The sequence below is a fragment of the Leptinotarsa decemlineata genome, unplaced genomic scaffold, assembly GCF_025532065.1.
Source record: "Leptinotarsa decemlineata unplaced genomic scaffold, Ldec_3_MD MMD2_P_RNA_scaffold_12, whole genome shotgun sequence".
Classification (NCBI taxonomy): Eukaryota; Metazoa; Arthropoda; class Insecta; order Coleoptera; family Chrysomelidae; genus Leptinotarsa; species Leptinotarsa decemlineata.
Window position 1 is genome coordinate 1,610,476 of NW_027412526.1, and position 18,640 is coordinate 1,629,115.

The following is an 18,640-nucleotide window of genomic DNA, read 5'->3' on the forward strand; positions in this document are numbered from 1 at the left end:
TCTATTACGTTCCAGTGAATTTATAATGCTTTCACACCACCTTATTTTGCTGATCCCCTTCGAATTTGATTACTTTCTCGAATAAAGTGAATCCTCAATGGAGAATAATCTTTCGCATACAGTTCTATGTGATCGAACGGTTTATTTATGTCAGATGCAGAAATAAACGAGAAATACATATAAATAAACTGCGTAGACACAATCCCCCGTTCGCAACCGCATCCGGCGGATATTTCGAATTCGAATTCTATCGAAGTCATTCAATAGTTTCATGTGGGTATTCGAAAACCCACAAATAGAACTCCTGAGGTTTTGCTAACTGTTAAAATGAAGTAACCAATCGGTCAAACTAACGGTTGTGGTCGGTTTCTAAAATATTCGTACGGGCTGTTCGAATTAATGAGCTTGAATTTAGTGGTTCCCTGCATTTTTTACATATTTTAATAATGCTTATCATCCAAAATACGATGAAAATTCCAAATCAGTAGAATTCACCGGTATCCGGTATCACCGATATACGTCTGTCAAAAGCTAGTTTGACGTCACAATATATGTGTCTTGTCGGTACAGCGTCTAAACCACCTTTGAAATAACGAAGCATTGAATGTCTGAGGTTTGGATGACGGTGTTTTTAGTACAGGAAGGTTTTATGAAAGCATGGTTATCGAATATTTTAGTAAAAACGAGATCTTCGTGGATAATTTTATGATAGAGATCGAATTGTGAATGTAAATATGAAGTTTCAGCTGTGAAACATGTTTATGTTGTTGGTTAGAGGCATGAAAGTTAGAAGTGTTTTGCGTGTTTCTGTTGTCGAAAAAAAAAAGTATCGAAGAAAGTTTTCGGACAAAAACTTTCTTTCCCAACTTCAAACAAGATTTCTTTCAGCTGCGATTCAATCAAATACGTGAATGAATGTCATTACCATGTCATCGATGACATTAGTAGATCAAACTTATTCCGAGACCAAAAAATTGTAATTTATGAATCAATTGTGTGTTTTTCTTATAATATTATCCAGGGAAAACTCCCACATTTTTGTTTCAAGCAAGGAGTAGTTAAAAGCCAAAAACCTGCTTTCCAACAAATTTATGTACTGGAATTTCAGAAGGAAGTCGAAAAATAAAACGATCTAATCGTGTTGGAGCATATATTTTTTCCAGATGAACTAACCCAACTCCGAACAAATATTTCGAGGGTAACTAGTCTTTTTGTCTCGTAGTTTACAAGCACACTTTAGAGAACCTGTTGCCCTGTTGTATTCTCCTAAATAGTTGCCGCAATGTTTGCAGAATAAATCCACGGTGCTGCCCTTTGGCATCAAAAACGGTATGAAACAAAGAGGCCAGCAAGTCAGAATGAAGAAGGCTCCCAAAGCGGTGTAGGCAACCTAAAAAAGCACACAAAAATATTGACGCATACACCTTTATGAGAATGTTCAAATATGAAGTGAGGGCCACTTCATTCACGCCGGTTCCAGGCCGGGGTAGTTCGGATAACCACGTAAAGGGGGGCATGTATGTGACCCTAAGGTCTCCTGAGGAGGAGATGACTCAAAAAATGTGTTTTTTATTTGAAAAATATGCAAAAAAACTCCTCGCCTTGCTTCGAGCCAGAATGCTGCGCCTTCCGACGGAGATCTTGTCAAATAGTAACAGGTGGAGCCTGGACAAATGCGCCCGAATGGGAAGCAATGACCATCTACATCTAATGTCCATGCGTCGTTAATGGTTTCGTTTTCCTTATACCTTACATACGTCTTGAACAAAAGTAAAAATAAAAACCACAACTAACCTTGTTCCTTTGTTTTCTAATACAGGGTCGGTCGTTTATTTTGCACTTAGGACAAATAACTTTTACGGGGCCTGGTTTCCAGGTTTCCACTAAAAAATATGTCGATTCAGTGATATAATGATAATTGAGAGTGGCGAGAATCAATACCATACCTGTAGTTTTGAAAAGACTTCTCTTCGATATGCTCAGTCTGTTTAAATTCCGAACTGAAAAAAGTAAGAGTGAATGTTCAAAAAACTATGATCAAAGAATCAACATCGGGCAGAAATTATTTCATTTGTTATTCTGTTCTTGAGAATTTGGTCATGAATTATTACTTCATCACGTATTAGTAGATCGGCAACGTGCATTCTGGTACACTTTTCTTATATCTTCCTTGAATTCCATTCAAGGTATTATTGGCCAAAAATCGGATTTTTTTGGAATCCTACGCTCTGCATGGTTTTGCCGACCAGGTTTGCCTGGTCGGCAAACCCTGGAGAAAAGGAAGTCAAGAACCAGGTGATAGACATGATGACAGGTTTTGAAATACTGTTCTTCAATGTTGAGAAATATATTATAATTACAACGTATATAAATAAACACATCGGAAAAGTCTAGGGATATTTTTAAAAATGGCAATAATTTTTTTTTAGATCGCTTTAGGGAAAAAAAGTTGACGGGTGATTATTAAACGAATGTAACTTGAAACAAAATTTATTGAATGGTCAAAAATACTGAGTGCGCATATAAGCAAAACTAAAAAAAATTGGAATCAGTACAAAGTATAGCCTCCACGCTGGTTTATTACGGCCCTACATCTATCGTGCATCGACAAAATGAGATTGTCAATGTCTTGTTGAGGTACATTTGCCCATTCAGCGATTAAAAGCTCTCTCAATTGAAACGTTGTGTGAATGTTCCCCATATGCGGAGTAATTCTATGTTGAAGCATGTCCCACACATGCTCGATGGGAATCAGGTCCGGTGATTGTGCTGGCTATGGCAATACATCAACTCCTTCGTTGGTGAGCCAGTCAGTCACTAGGCGCGCGACATGTGGACGAGCATTACCGTGCATTAGGTGGAAGTTTTCACCAACAGCACCAGCAAACGGACGGACGATAGGTAGAAGAATGGTGTCGAGGTACTGTCGAGCTGTGAGGGAGCGATTTGGAAAAACGAGATCGGTTCTGCCGCCGATCATGATTCCGCCCCATAGCATTACTGTACCACCTCTGTATGTGTGGACTTCCTGGACGTGTCTCAAACGTTCATTATTTCCAGGTCGTCTCCACAGTCTTACTCGACGAGAATCTGGATGAAATCCAAATCTGGATTCGTCTGTAAACAAAACTGTGGCCCAATCATTTGCATCCCAGTTTTGATATTCTTGACACCACTCTAATCTTCTACCGCGATTGCCTCTCGACAAAGGTGGACATCTAAGTGGCCTTCTGTTGTGGAGATCTGCTTCATGCAGTCGATTTCTGACAGTATCACGACCAATGGTTACCTGGTGCGTCTGCTGCAACACGTTAACCAACTCAGGTGCTGTGATTGTCGGTTGTCTTCTTGTGGTTAAGACCAAAAATCGGTCTTGAACTGCAGTTGTAGCGCGTCCTCGCCCTGGATGTTGTTCGGCTGGACTGCCAGTTTCACGGAAACGCCGCCACAATCGACTGATAACACTTTGGGAGACCCCCAAACAAAGAGCTACATCATTTTATCGCATGCCACCTTGAAGAAGCCCTACAGCTCTATTCATCTCAGCCAATGGTAAGTGATGGCGTTCCATGTTAAAGCACAATATTTCCAGTTTAATTGCTGAGCAAGAACTTCATAGAATGTACAAACTCGACACTTTCAGATTATTCATTTTAGCCGAAAACCTACAGTTCGTAAAAAACTTGATAAAATATTAGTTACCGTTTTTGCAGGCTTTGTTCAACCCATAGAAATCTACACGGTGGTCGAGTGCACCAATTTAATCGAAATTAAACGACCTCATGCATTTATTTTTATGATATTTAGTATGTTATAAAAATATCCCTAGACTTTTCCGATGTGTGTATTTACGCAAAAATAAAAATTGAGTCTACAATTTAGAAGTTTAAAATTTGCATGAAACTACTTCAAAGTGTCATGGCGTCGCTTGTGACGTCACGTTCGAGTAGACTACGTGTAACCACCACAAGCAGTCCCTTAATGTACTAATAGACCAGTGAAAACTCCGAACAAGTTATTTGTGTTCATCCCCCACAAAAAACCAACACGAAATAGGTGGCTAAAACTCAAAAGGCAAGATTCAGTGGAAGTATTGCCCATTACTCACCTTTACTTTTGCGAAGATCACTTTAACGTAAGTATTTGCCTAAACTTAATAACCAGTATTATCTTGCTGGAGGATTTAATTCAATAACAAACAAACTTTTTTGAGGTTAGGTTTCATTTCTCTCATCTTTCATCTTTTAGTGTCTACATATTTCCTTCGCGATTAAACTGTACGTAACTTATTGCATCATCACGATAAGATGCCCTGAATAATCTAAAATAACTAACTAACCAATAGCACACACAACCTCTGATATTAAACTACAAGTAGCTTTCAAAGGCGTTGGACTTATTCCTATTTTTTTTTCCAAAGATCATCATCGTACTCACATGCTAGTCATACATTTCTAAATTATTCCTAACAAAAGTCTTTGTTTCGGGCGTATAACGGTGTATCCAAGTTTCATTCACAGTGATTAATCGGCGCGAAAACTTAGATTCATCGCGCTTAAATTAAGCCAACAGAATGTTGGAAATGTTAATTCGAACACGTTTTTAGTCTAACGGTCTACGAGTAATGTTATCTTCGTGTTGAGATAGGAAACTTTTTAGACCACCCTCGTATTTCTGAATTGTTGTCTGTATGATTGAGGGTTTGGTGAGTGGGCCTTCAAGATTTGATGAATCGTGGGGCGTAGGCTTCGCGTGGATCTGATTTTTGGAAGAACACATTATTTTTTTGTTCTAGAATGGATTCTGAATCGTCTCAGCTAATTTATATGACAGTATTAGTAATGAACAGGATATCAAAACATAATTACTGTGAAAACTAATTCAAGGATCGCCCCTCCATACAAAACTTTGTGAAATAATAATAATGAAAGAGTGCTCCTGGGTACTTGAGCTTTTTTTTTCATATTGCGGCAATATTGCAACGAATGTGTGCGGCTTATGAATTCCTGTTCACTCGCAACAATATTTTTATTGAATTTATAAACAAGAAGGTTCGGCAGAAAGTGCAGCCACAAACAATTGATCTCAAACAAGTAAAACGTACCTTTTATGATTTTTTTCTTGGTTTTCGAGGGGCACTTACAACACTTGCGGGATTTTTCGCTTTCATCTTCTTCGCAGGAAAAGAATGTCAACTCTTCATCGGGATGGTGTTCCAAAAGGTGTTCCCCAACGCGCAGGGGGTTTCAGGAGTAACGCTTATTTGCTTTCCACAGAGCTGGCATTTTAGGTTATACTCCATTAACACTGATTCTTTTCTCTATGGAAAGCCCCGATTACTCTCGACATTTTGGTTCGGTAACTAGAGGGATTCTAGTTTGTAGCAGGCATGGAATGGACCGTGTTTTGTGACTTGTAAATTTATAATGGTGGTTTCAACAGAAATTTGACAGGTAGATTTGAAAAATGATAGGTGTTACATGACATCTCTGTCAAATTTCTCTGTCAAACTTCCACAATATAAAAAATATATAAATTTTGTAATGGAAACTTTCATAAATGTGTAGGAAGGGCAAACTTCTCAGTTCAATGAGTTTCTGCCTTAAGTTCGAAGTACTTTTTACAAAGAAAATTGTTCTATTCATCAGTAACTTGTTGTATTCAATAAAAAGCCAAAACCTTTCACAAAAATGAATCTCTCTTAAAAATATATCCCTTTCAATCCGGACCTGTTTTTGCGTGATGATTTTACAGAGTTGGGTAACGCCATCTCATAAAATATTACTCAACAATTCAAGATTGAAGCATTTTATCTTTTGTACGGCAGATGTCGCGGTATTTTATTTTTTTTTAAATAATATATTAAAGAAGAAAGTAATACAAATCATGAAAATATGGAACAACAAAAATCAATTGGAACTCCAAAATGAATATTTTGGTATTTTACTTGAGTATATACCAAAACATAAATATAATTATTACTGGAATAATGATTATGTGAATAATTACCATTTATAATACTAGTTGTGACATCTATTGAAAAATATTGGAAATATTTTTATATTATCCTTTTCTTAGATCACTGCATGAAAGAAATTGACAGGAACGAGGCGATTCACAAAACGAAATGATTCAGCCGGGAAGTAAACAGAAATATTAAAAAGTGAGGCTATGTTCTGAATAATTTTACAAATTTTCGAGTCTACTCTCCAAGAAAATGCAATAATTTTGAAAGAATGGAGGAAAGAAGTAAGCCCTTGCCCAAGACCTGTGAGATACATTCAATACGAATCTTTTTCAGAAATTCTGAAACGAAAAAGGAGAGCCCAGAGTGATAATAACAAATCCTTGTTACTTTGTGCCTGTGCAGACCTTGCAGAATTATATTTGAATCAAGGACAATACCAAAATGCGATACAGGAATATGAAACCATTGCCGAAATCCACCATGTGGATGGAAAATCAATCGAATATGCCAAGGCGCATAGAGCGATTGGGGAGGCTTATATGAGCTTACACAATTTTGAAAAAGCTTTGGAACACCAGAAAATATATTTAGGTATGTATGATCATATACCACCTGTGACCAAGTACGAGATTTCTGAGATGTCATTATTCTTTACACATTTGAAGACGGAATTTTGCGTCTTTGTTGAAATCGTCATTAGTAAATCAGTGCCGGTAAATCCTTCGTATTGAAAGTTACTGTGTTTAGCGAAAGTCTGTACTTTGTGACATTCAGAAGCTTACTTTAAACTTCTGAGTGGTTTTATTGATAATGATTTCGAGAACAAAGATCAACAGGCAATAGATTGAGTAGAACCACGTAGAACACTAGGTGATCAAAATAATGTGTATTAAAGTAGGCAAAGGCACTCCCACTTTTGAACATTGTTTCAAAAATACCTACCTAATTGCTGTTGAATTTTATTCATTCGGGTTGTAATATTCAAATAAGCTTTTGGCAGAAACTAATGTTTCATTAAAGTCTTAAATTTGAAAGTACTATAAGTCTTCATTTATTCAGGAAGCTTATTTTATATCTTAGCATCATAAGTTATTTTCCAAATCCAGATTTGATAGTAGTAATTAGACAGCAGTAGTTCTAGAGCTATATTGATAGAGGCAGTTGTTTTTCTTTGACTCATTTTCATCAAGTCTTTATTTGTTCTGGGAGCTCATTTTATATCTCAGCATAAGTTGTGCAATTTACCAAGTCCAGATGTTCAGTAAGTAATTGAACAGCACTAGTTCTAGAGCTATGACAATATTAATAGAGGCAGTTGTTTTTCTTCGACTCATTTTTATCAAGTCTTTATTTGTTCTGGGAGCTCATTTTACATTTTATATCTCAGCATAAGTTGTGCAATTTACCAAGTTCAGATGTTCAGTATGTAATTGAACAGCACTAATTCTAGAGCTATGGCAATATTAATAGAGGCAGTTGTTTTTCTTCGACTCATTTTTATCAAGTCTTTATTTGTTCTGGGAGCTCATTTTACATTTTATATCTCAGCATAAGTTGTGCAATTTACCAAGTCCAGATGTTCAGTATGTAATTGAACAGCACTAGTTCTAGAGCTATGGCAATATTAATAGAGGCAGTTGTTTTTCTTCGACTCATTTTTATCAAGTCTTTATTTGTTTTGGGAGCTCATTTTATATTTTATATCTCAGCATAAGTTGTGCAATTTACCAAGTCCAGATGTTCAGTAAGTAATTGAACAGCACTAGTTCTAGAACTATGGCAATATTAATAGAGGCAGTTGTTTTTCTTCGACTCATTTTTATCAAGTCTTTATTTGTTCTGGGAGCTCATTTTACATTTTATATCTTAGCATAAGTTGTGCAATTTACCAAGTCCAGATGTTCAGTAAGTAATTGAACAGCACTAGTTCTAGAACTAGAGCAATATTGATAGAGGCAGTTGTTTTTCTTCGACTCATTTTTATCATCATGTTGAACATGAATCTTTCAATATTTTTTTGTAATAAATATCCTATTCAGTTCGTTGGCATCTCCCCATAACATGATGAGGAATGATCATGATGCAGAATATACTAGGGCCATAGAATACTTAGATTTTTAATAGTCTCATGAAGTTCATTCCTTCGGAATTGTAAAGTAGTATTTGCAGAGTTCCTTTGATGAAATTCCAACATGCTTAGGCCATGAGAGTGATTTATCGGTCATTACTCCCAAAAACTGTGAGTAGTTCAAAAACAACAACTGATTATCTTGATCAGAAAAGAAATTATTCTAGTTTCCCAAAATAGAAAACTTTTGTTCAAATCAACCAACCTTTTAAAAAAAGGAATCACCCTTCAAGCTAACTAAACATTTCAGACATTTCCATGAAAGAAAACGATATCCTGGAGCAGCAGAGAGCTTACGCTACGATGGGACATATGTATTTATCTCACTTCCTCGAAACGCAAATGGATCGGGATATAAACCTGAATTTAGCTTTCAAGTACTTCATGAAGAGTCTCAAAATAGCTGAAAGGTATGTTTTTCAATATTTCATCAACTTTCCTGACACCTTCTTTCAGACTTACAGGTATAAACAAACTGGAGAAAGCTGATATGTTGGCGAGGCTTTTCTCGAATTTAGGTCTAGTGAAAGAAAGCTTGGGTGATTACAGCAAAGCCTCAGAGTTGTTGAACCGTTCCATAGCGATTTGCAAGCAACACGACATTTACGAACAACTGACTAGAGGCTATACGTCCATGGCTTCTCTCTACGACAAAAGAGGGGACTTCAACGAGACTATACATCATTATAACCTTGCCATTGATGCAGCAAGTAAGTGGTGCAGCCATTCACAGGCCGATTTTTTAAATTTGGGGTTCCTCAAGGTTGGGTTCTGGGACCCCTATTTTTACGCATGTACCGAAATACCCGACCTAATTTTTTTTTTAGAGAAGTTGAAAGGAAATGTCGACCTCATGTGTGGAGCTCTCCTGGCCAAATCAGAGGTTCTCATCAAACTGACAGATTTCCATGGTGCTAAGCATATATTGTTGAAAGCCCACAAGTTGAAGACTCCAAATGTAGATGAACGAAAAGCTATTGAAAGGACCCTCAGGACTGGTAAGCTCAAATTTCCCTGATTGAAATTGGAGATGAATTGTATTGAATTCTCATTAGGATTTTAAATGCGATACAAAAAAAAATCAGTCAATTTTTTCATGGTAAATAAAATATTTCCCAGTCATTGCTGTGAGTGGATCTATAGGGGAGGTAATGACGGTAATTCCCCCTCCATAGACTGATATGTTAACTCAAAGAAATGAATACGAGTGTGATGTTACAACCCAGGGTGGATTTACTTATTAGACAAATCAAAATCAAATAAAAAAAAAGTATAGTTTAAAAAAACTAAAAAAACACGCTTTTAAAGACCATTGAACTAAAAAGTTGAAAAAAATACTTTAAACAAAAAATAAATATAGTTTAAAAAACTAAAAAACACGCTTTTAAAGAACATCGAAATAAAAAGTTGAAAAAAATCTTTTAAACAAAAAATAAATATAGTTAAAAAAACTAAAAAACACGCTTTTAAAGAACATCGAACTGAAAAGGTAAAAAAATCTTCTGAACTTTTTAGTTCGATGTTCTTTAAAAGTGTGTTTTTTACTTAAAAAACTAAAAAACTTAAAAAACTAAAAAACACGTTTTTGAAGAACATCGAACTAAAAAGTTTAAAAGATTTTTTCAACTTTTTAGTTCGATGTTCTTTAAAAGCGTGTTTTTTAGTTTTTGTACTAGTCGAACTAAAAACTTAAAAAAATCGTTAAAACAAAAATAAATATAGTTTTAAAAACTAAAAAACACGCTTTTTAAGAACATCGAACTAAAAACTTAAAAAAATCTTTTAAACAAAAATAAATATAGTTTAAAAAACTAAAAAACACGCTTTTAAAGAACATCGAACTAAAAAGTTTAAAAAAATCTTTAAATCTTCTTAGTTCGATGTTCTTTAAAAGCGTGTTTTTTTAGTTTTTTAACTATTTTTTCAGCTGTTTAACTAAAAAACACGCTTTTAAAGAATTTAAATTCAGATTAAAAGATTTTCAACGCTTTTAAAGAATTGAAATTTAGATTAAAACATTTTTAGATCGATATTCTTTAAAAGCGTGTTTTTTAGGTTTTTACCTAAAAACACACTTTTAAAGAACATCGAACTAAAAAGTTCAAAAGATTTTTTTTAACTTTTTAGTTCGATGTTCTTAAAAAGCGTGTTTTTAGTTCTTTAACTATTTTTTTTAGTTTTTTTAACTAAAGAACATGCTTTTAAAGAACATCGAACTAAAAAGTTTAAAAAAATCTTTTAATAAACTATATTTATTCAATTTAATTCTACCTATAAGGATAGGAAAGTTCTTGTTTTTTGGTGTCAGGTATGGGATTATTCTTTAGGCAGCTGTACAGACACATACATACATGAAATGATAATATTGCCTTGAAGATTTGTTCAGGTTAACATTTCCATTTTGTTTTCATAAAATACATGCGATTAGGAAGATAATAAAATAATTTTTGGTCATATTGTTTAGCTAATAGAATTCATCAGCTTCAACTCTGAAATTCAATATTATTCAGATTCAGAGCAGTTTCATAGTTATAATGATTTTTAGTTGCCACAATGTGTCATATCGAAGATAAACTGGTTGTGACCTGCGAAGATGCCAAAGAGAAAAAAAAGTTGTATGAAAAAATGGGAGATTGTGCTTGTGCCCTAAAAAACTTCACTAAGGCCATAGAATATTACAAACTGATGTTGAAATATGCAGAGAAATGTGGTATTGGCGGAAAAGAACTTGGGTCGTGCTATTATAGGTGAGGTACTTATCTAGAAAATTTGTTAAAGAGGCTGCCATACGTTATATATAAAACCAGCGTTATATATAACATTAGTTGAAAGTTTAGCTAATGTTATATTGACAGCGTCTGATACTAGTACCTCAGTTAGGTACCTAAGATAAATTGGTGTGGACCTCTAACAGCATTGACATCTATTAAAAATAAAGTTTGTCAAAAAAAAAGCGTCTTGGCACCGAATTTATATGTCTCCTATACTTTTTAACATTTATCTCAGCCTGGCTGAAACCTACAAAGACAACAATCAGTTTTCCGAGGCTGAGGAGTACTTCGAAAGGGAGTATTCCCTTTGTGAAAACTTGAAGGACAATCTTAACACCCTGAGCAGGATAGCTGACACGAAAGAAGCCGCGGGAGCGCCAGTAGAAGACGTAAAGAAGGTGTACGAGAGGGCGTTTAATAATTGCCGGAGCAGCGGAAACTTGAAAGAGGAACGCCGAATGTTGACAAGGTAGGGTTAGGTTTCAGGAACTTTGCTGTGTGTACGGCAGTTCACGGCTTCTCAAGCTCGTGACAGTAGTTGTTTAAAATAAATGCTGTGAAATGAAAACCAAAAATATGTTTCTGTGTTCTCCAGTATTACTAAAAAATATTTTTTCGGCAACCGCCCGGGAAGTACTCGCTTCTAAAACTAAATAGTTACCGAACGTCGGCAATTCCTTTATATGGCATGGGCGGCGAGGTGTAATTTTTTTCAAAATTAATTACATTTCTCATAAACCTATACGGATTTTTTTATTAGTATTAAAGAGTACATTAGTTTTCTATTTAGCTGTTCGGATTGACTTCGCATAGACTAGTCTTTCTCAAAGTGGACGCCCCCTTGTGGCCGATGGAGGCCTATAGGGGGGCAGTAAAGGATACAGAGAAGATTGGGGGGTGTTGAAGTGGCTAATTTAATAATGTTTTTTTGCTTTTAACACAAACTTTGTCGCTCCTTCACGCCTAACTCGCGTTTTTTCGTGTAACGTCATCTAGGGGACTAGACAGTAGCTATTTCCTGTCCGATAGTTGTCAAACTTTACAATAAATGGCGGTGAGCTTCAATGCGAAGCGAGAAATTTCTAGTCTCCATTCTCGAAAGTACTAGGCCCGCCCGCTGCCTCATATAAAAGCGCGCGCGCCATCCAGCCACTAATGTCATTCGACGATATTTCGAAAACAAGTGAATTTAGTTAGCGACTAGCTAGGTAAAGTGCTGTAGGTGCGGTTGTGCTGTAGTGGGTGGTAGACAAAATAAGTTTGAGAACCTACGGTATAGACTATAACTGTTGGTTTCAAAAGCCCGCTTGATTGTTGGAAATAGTTTCTTAAGTATCCATATGAACCGTCTTTCATTCTCTCTGAATCTTTTACTGTAACTATAGCTATAATCGTTTTGATTCAATGAATCTCATTTCTCCCCTTCTTTATTAATTATTTCCATGAAGAATCGATTGAGATGTTTTTTTTTTTCGACACGTAGGATGATCAGCTACTTGCGACGAGTTGGTAGCCACTCTGATGCTTTTGAATCAGAAAAATATCTCAATTCTTTGGAGGAACCTGATGACGACGAATCTTCGTCTTCCGGTAATGAAAGTGATCAGTCCGATTTGAAGAGCGAGATTGGATATGACCTGGATTTGGATGATATCACAGGTCAGTAGGATGTTGCGCCAAAAATGTTTCAGCAAAGAAAGTTAAATTATTCTTCATAAATATGAAGCAGCAACTTTGTTTGATAATAATTGTAGTTGGGAAAAAAATATCATTACACAAGCGCTATCAATATCAACGCATGTGTGAAGAGCCTTTGATCTTACTGCATGGAATAAAAATTTCTGTAACGTGTTGAGCAGCCAAAACTTTACCATCAAAGTTCTGTTGACTTCTCCCCTTTCCAGACAACAGTGAGGACTCGGACTTCGAACAGAAGTCAGCCGCCGAGACGTCCACGTCCGTGGGCAAAAGAAAGCACCGAAATTTCGTCGTGAAGAAGAACGCCAAAGGTGAATCCCAGCTCCACGTGGCGTGCATCAACGGAAAAATCCCCGTCGTTCGCCACCTGCTCGAGCAAGGCCATCCGGTAAACGTGCGCGACAATTCCGGTTGGCTGCCCTTGCACGAGGCCTGCAACCACGGCTTTACGGAAATCGTAGGGATGCTGCTCGATAAAGGAGCAGCTATTAACGACCGCGGAGGCACCCAGTGCGAAGGTACGTCTGAAAATGCACGTAAATAGTTGTCTAGATTTCGGTTGTTATACACGGTGAATAGGAGGGGTCCTAGAACTGTTCCTCGCGGCACACTTTTTTCTAAATCATTGTATTTAGGTATAACACCAATCTACGACGCTGCCAACAACGGCCACGTGGGGATCGTGAAGCTTCTGCTAGACCGAGGGGCTTCCGCCATCGTGAAGACCGACAACGGCGATACTCCTTTGAACGTGCTGAAGACGTGGCACCGCAAGAACCCGTTCGCCGGCGAAGATTTGGAGCTTTACAATGGAGTTGTCAAGAGGATGTCGGAAGCGATGGAAAAAGTCGGAGAGAAGGTTGACGAGGTGGATTTTAGTTTCGTGGATTCTCCGGAACCGGTGGATATTCGTGCCGGTGAGGACCGTTCGGATCATGGTGAGATGGAGGTGGAAGCATTTGATGCTGGTGAGTGTTGTGGAACAGATATCAAGACGTTTTTCCAGATTTTTTTTCATTTTCCAACATTTTCTGTAACCCGCCCAAATAGTACTAGACGTTTTTTTCTAAAACCTGCGCCAGCAGAACGTTAGAAATGTTCATTCGGACACGTTAGAGCAAAAAAAAATTCCTCCGAATCAAAAAAACCGGCTAGAAATGTTTATCATCCAATGTAAATACATAAATTTCCGTCTGGAAATTGAAGGTGACTAGTTAGCAACGTCGCACTTGAAGTGACCGACGGATAATCCTCTTACCAACTCTGCAGAGGCGTACCAAAATAACATTTTTATTTATTTAAACACATGGGTAATTACGTAAAAATTGTTATAGTAGGTGGCGCTGCCTGGTGTCAATGGTAAAACTGATTACATTTTCTTATTATGCCTAATACAGTAGTTCAAAAAAACAAAAAATTCACTAAATAATTATTATGTTCCTTTTATATAGAAAGAGAACTACAAAGCAAAGAAATAATTACCTATGTTATGCTTATGAAGTTTCAGAATCCATTGACTCCTCCGAAGAGGAATCCCCAGTCACACTTAAATCTATTATTATTTGGTCGAAAACAGTGTCTACCATCCCGTCCGATCTCCACATTTTCTCTTCTTCCTTAATCACATGGGCTACAGCATTAGCCCAATCTTCTTCCCGTATCCGTTCCATTGCGAGTTTTGATAAACGTTAGGCATCAGAAATTTTATATGTCACGTTTTCACGAGCTACGTAACCCTTAATTTGAGCCCAGATTAATTTTATCGTGTTTAACTCGCAATGGTAAGAAGGAAGTCTCAAAATGATGATGCCTTCAGCACGAGCTATTGTATCCACCACATGCTGGCGATATCTGTCACGATGCTGTTTAATGACGCTCATAAGCTCGGCCTTAACCATGTCCTCGGAAAATGGAATTCCTTTTTGTCCTAACCAACTCTGCATGTCTGCTTTTCTGGTGGTCATAGTTGGTAGCTGTTCTCCTAATCGGCTGTGATGAGAAGCTTTATCCATTACCATTACCGAATTTGGCTCGACTCGTGAAAGAAGGGATTCAAACCCTCCTTCAAAGCGTTGGGCGTCCATGTCTTCGTGATAATCCCCGGTTTTTTTTTTATAAAAAAATTTGTGCACTATCATCTAAAAAGCCACTCTCGCTACCTACATGGGCGACAATTAGTCGTTGCTCTTTACCCGTTGGTCCGCGTAACCCTGTTGATAAACCGTCCACAAATGCGTGACGGTAACTAGTTACAGTAGTATCTTGCCAGATCTTAGATACTGTGTGACCAACATTCACTCACGTTTCGTCCAGATAATGAATCTTTTTTGTGAGCAGAACGCATTTCTCTAATAGAGCGAAGATATCTCCGTCGCCATGAGACTATATCTTCGTCTTTTACGTTTACGTTACGTTCAATTGTCGACACGGATATTCCCGTTAAAAATGAACACAGCTACAGCTTCCACTGTACGGGGTGTATTTTTTAAATTTTCGTTCACTCTACAGACAATCTGTTTTTCTTCTAACGACATAAACTTCCGCTTTCTTTGTACATTTCTTGGACCTGCTACGGCATCCATCTTAATACTATAAAAATAATAAAATTCAGTCATATTATTCAGCTATTTGTCAGTTGTTTACTTACCTCAAAAACTATTTTAAAGTTAATATATTTTGAAAAACACTTTATTGTTAGATTTCCACTAGAACAGATTAGCAAATCCGCAACACGTGTTTCTCTGCACAGTAGCTTTTTCCCTCTACCTAGAAACTAATAATATTCTAGGAACTAATTAATGACCGTTATACCTGAGTTTAACGAACATTTATACCTGAGTTCAATGACTAGGTCAACTAATTATCTCACAATAAAGTGTGAATGTGATGAAAAGCTATGATAATATATTTTGAAAAACAAGTATCGGCCAACTCTATCTTATATTTTAAAGTTAATAAATAAATATGATAAAATATATTTAATAAATACAAAACAAAGTCACCTTCACAAGAAACAGAACACACTACGCCTATGCAGATAAGGACGCTTGATACCGAAATGACTAGTTATGTCATTTTAAGGACGAAAATATAATAGACCTGTGGTATTGATTAGTTTACCGATGTTTCAAAGTATTTAACGAACTGGTTCACCTATTCGCTCGTACATCATATCGATATGCAGAAGCTATCTTGTTACGGGGGTCAAATTTTATGGAATCATCTTACCTTTCAATTGTTTACAATGGCGATGCGTAGACAATAAAAATGACCCCGGTAAGAATTTAGTACTAACATTTAACATTGTTGCTGTTAGCTCTCAGTTCAATTTGTATATGAGTTACCTTCAATTGAAAATTGTTATACTATATACTTATTGTCTTTCTTTCGTTATATATATATAACATTAAGCACCCGCAATTGAGCAGCAAAATCAGTCAAACTAAAACTTTTTCGGTAGATGAGCCACATTTCAGTAGGCTTTTCGAAAACGATGTAAGCAACCCACGCTTCGATGTGAGTTCGTTCAGCAGAATGCCGAAAAATGTCAGGCAGCCCAAACAGAAGTTCGGGAACACTTCCGGTAAAAAATCAGCTTTGGTACGACAAGATCACACACTGGACGATTGGCTTGAAGACGACATCCAAGCCAGCAGGTTGGCGAAGAAGCGTAGAACGACTCTAACTGACTCTTCCATAAGCTCCAGTTACTGGTCTCAGGAGCACAGGAATAGCAAGTCTCCCAGAACTTCACGTAAGTTGAAAGAGTGGTATTATCAAAAAAACTAACTGTTTTTTCTTTTGATTTCCAAATTGATAGGTTAGGTTAAGTTAGGTCGAGTTAGGTGAGTGGTGTTTCAGGTCAAATGGTGAGAGTACGGCTCTGCCGAATTCTAAAAACCTGATTCGGTTCGCAGCGGGGCAGGTACAAAGTATGTGCTCTGCTGTTTCATCATTTATCAAACAGAGGTGACACACACTGTCTTCCGAGTCTCTGCTTCTCTGTATAAGCTTGCAGATCTACTTCTCTACTGTCGAGGCCTCCAATGCTAGCACCTTCTTAAAATATAAACTGAAATGATGAAAATGGAGAAAGGTATAGAGACAGAAGTTTTTTTTATTTCAGCCCTGAAAAGAACCAGCAATGAATTCGTATCTCTGGACGGTTTCGTGGACGCGAACGACGACAACTCCGTAGAAGAAGTTCTCCAACCCTCCAGAAACGAAAGATTGTCGCTCAGCGGCTCAAAGCAAAGCACCACCAAGAAAACCCTCAGGAGATTCAACAGTGGTAGTTCGACTTCCTCCTCGCGAATCACGCAGTACCTAAGAAGGACCCCGAGTTTCGAAGACAACTCTGGAGCACGGCACAGCACCGGGAACTTCGTCGAACCAGACTCAACGACGAGTCAAAGTTCGAGCCAAGGTTCTCAAACGGCACGTAGCTTCGAAGCCGCGCATATCAGCGCAGCGCCCCCTGCAGGGGACGTGATGTTGTACGTCGACGTTAAGATAGAGACCAAGGTTTTCAGGGTTCCCGTCTGGATGTCTCAGATCCAGACGAAGACGATAGGCTGGCTGGCTGAGGAAGCTGCTCAGAAATACGCGCGGTAAATTCGTCTCGATATATTTCTAGCGGATTTTAGAATGTGAATGTTTCAGCAAAGAATGTTCGAAGCCGAGTTTGGAGCTGGAGACTACGACTGGGGCTCTTTTGTCTGACGACGATCCCTTGACCTTGCTCTTTCCTTTCGGAGCCACGAAGGCGGAGCCGGTTGTTGGTAGGATCATTGAGATGAGTTTGCCTTCGTTGATAGATAGGTATAAAGAAGCTTGTACTCATGCTAAAACAGGTGAGGATTGGCTCAAGGCTTGGGATATTTGAGCGCATAATTATTGTTTTTCCCGCATTATATTAATTTCAGCAACCAACGCCACAGTGGTCGAAGCCATCGAGGAGATGTCCATCAGGCTCAGCCTGGAAAACAAAGCCTTGACAGGGGCTACACTCGCCCCTCTCTGCATAGCCCTCAACCACCAATCTAGTCTCCTGGAGTTGAACCTGTCCGCCAACTTCCTCGACTTGAGCTGCTTCACTAAACTTTGCTCGAGTCTTCCCACCCTCGTCAATCTCACCACCTTGAACCTGAGATGCTCCGGACTCTCCTCCAGCCACTTGGGAGAAATGGTGAAAGTCGTTTCGACTGCCTCCGCGCGCGTGTTGGAAAAACTCTCTGATTTAGACCTCAGCGACAATTATCTGCGCGACAAGAGCTTTCGGTACTTGTCCGAACTCACTAATAAACTCAAGCTCAGCAGGTTGAATGTGAGCAACGTCGGGTTGACTAAAATCGATTCGTCACCTCTCGAGTTGAGAGGCCTTCGCAGCCTGGACGTTAGCGATAATCGACTGGATGCCGCTGGAGTAGCTAAAGTCGTTTCCTGGACAAATCCGGCGGTGATGAGCGATTTGAACGTTTCTAGGAATGAGAGGAGCAACGAAAGCGTGCTGGCGAGTGTGATAGACCATATGAAGGGATCTGAAAGTATTGCTTTGGAAGCGCTAAACGTTTCCAGGTGTAATTTGCAGGAGAACGAACTGTACGGGTTGCTCAGGTAAGAAAATGAGAGCAGAACTGCAGGAATAGTTGATATTCTAAGCGGCAGTATCGGTGTTTTAGTTGGTCAGGATATAGCAGAATATTGATATCTAAATTTGTCCATTTGGTTCAATACTATTCATAATAATATCGTGATAAGTTCAATTCTCAATCAGCTGTCACATAATTTGATACATCCTCGGCATAAAGAGTCCTGCTCGTTAAGAATGAGTTGAACCTCTATCAAAACCTCCTCGATTTTCGGCCGAACAACGTCAAAAAAAACAGACTTTTTCGAGTACATCGAACCCTCTCTCTCACTCACTCTCCCCCAATATATCGTTCCTAATGTTGAAAGTCCGTATAATCTAACTGGTTACGACCCTTACAACATTTGTTAATAATTAATGTTGACAGTGTTCATGTATATCTGTTGATTTTTTCGTAATTGTCCCTCTATGAACCGACGATAGGG

The 18,640-nt window shown here is 37.9% G+C and overlaps 2 protein-coding genes across 3 annotated transcripts in view; one reads left to right on the forward strand and one right to left on the reverse strand.

Moving 5' to 3' along the window:
• Positions 1-1,136: 1,136 nt before the first annotated feature.
• On the reverse strand, positions 1,137-5,246 carry LOC111512563 (uncharacterized; the record flags this gene model as incomplete). Its single annotated transcript, XM_023168702.2, has 4 exons — positions 1,137-1,390; positions 1,795-1,883; positions 1,947-2,000; positions 5,105-5,246. Coding segments are annotated over 4 exons (507 nt in total), but the record flags the coding sequence as incomplete, so codon positions are not given.
• Positions 5,247-6,099: 853 nt separating this feature from the next.
• Positions 6,100-18,640, forward strand: part of LOC111517702 (tonsoku-like protein) — a 35,692-nt gene continuing 23,151 nt past the window's right edge. For both annotated transcript variants that reach the window (XM_074171420.1, XM_074171413.1), the window contains exons 1-14: positions 6,100-6,249; positions 6,302-6,559; positions 8,347-8,506; positions 8,553-8,806; positions 8,924-9,094; positions 10,642-10,843; positions 11,103-11,336; positions 12,351-12,526; positions 12,772-13,083; positions 13,201-13,533; positions 16,026-16,319; positions 16,692-17,175; positions 17,228-17,418; positions 17,491-18,181. In XM_074171420.1, the coding sequence (XP_074027521.1) occupies positions 6,237-6,249; positions 6,302-6,559; positions 8,347-8,506; positions 8,553-8,806; positions 8,924-9,094; positions 10,642-10,843; positions 11,103-11,336; positions 12,351-12,526; positions 12,772-13,083; positions 13,201-13,533; positions 16,026-16,319; positions 16,692-17,175; positions 17,228-17,418; positions 17,491-18,181 (3,773 nt within the window). In that variant the 5' untranslated portion in view covers positions 6,100-6,236. The remainder of the gene's footprint in view (positions 6,250-6,301; positions 6,560-8,346; positions 8,507-8,552; positions 8,807-8,923; positions 9,095-10,641; positions 10,844-11,102; positions 11,337-12,350; positions 12,527-12,771; positions 13,084-13,200; positions 13,534-16,025; positions 16,320-16,691; positions 17,176-17,227; positions 17,419-17,490; positions 18,182-18,640) is intronic.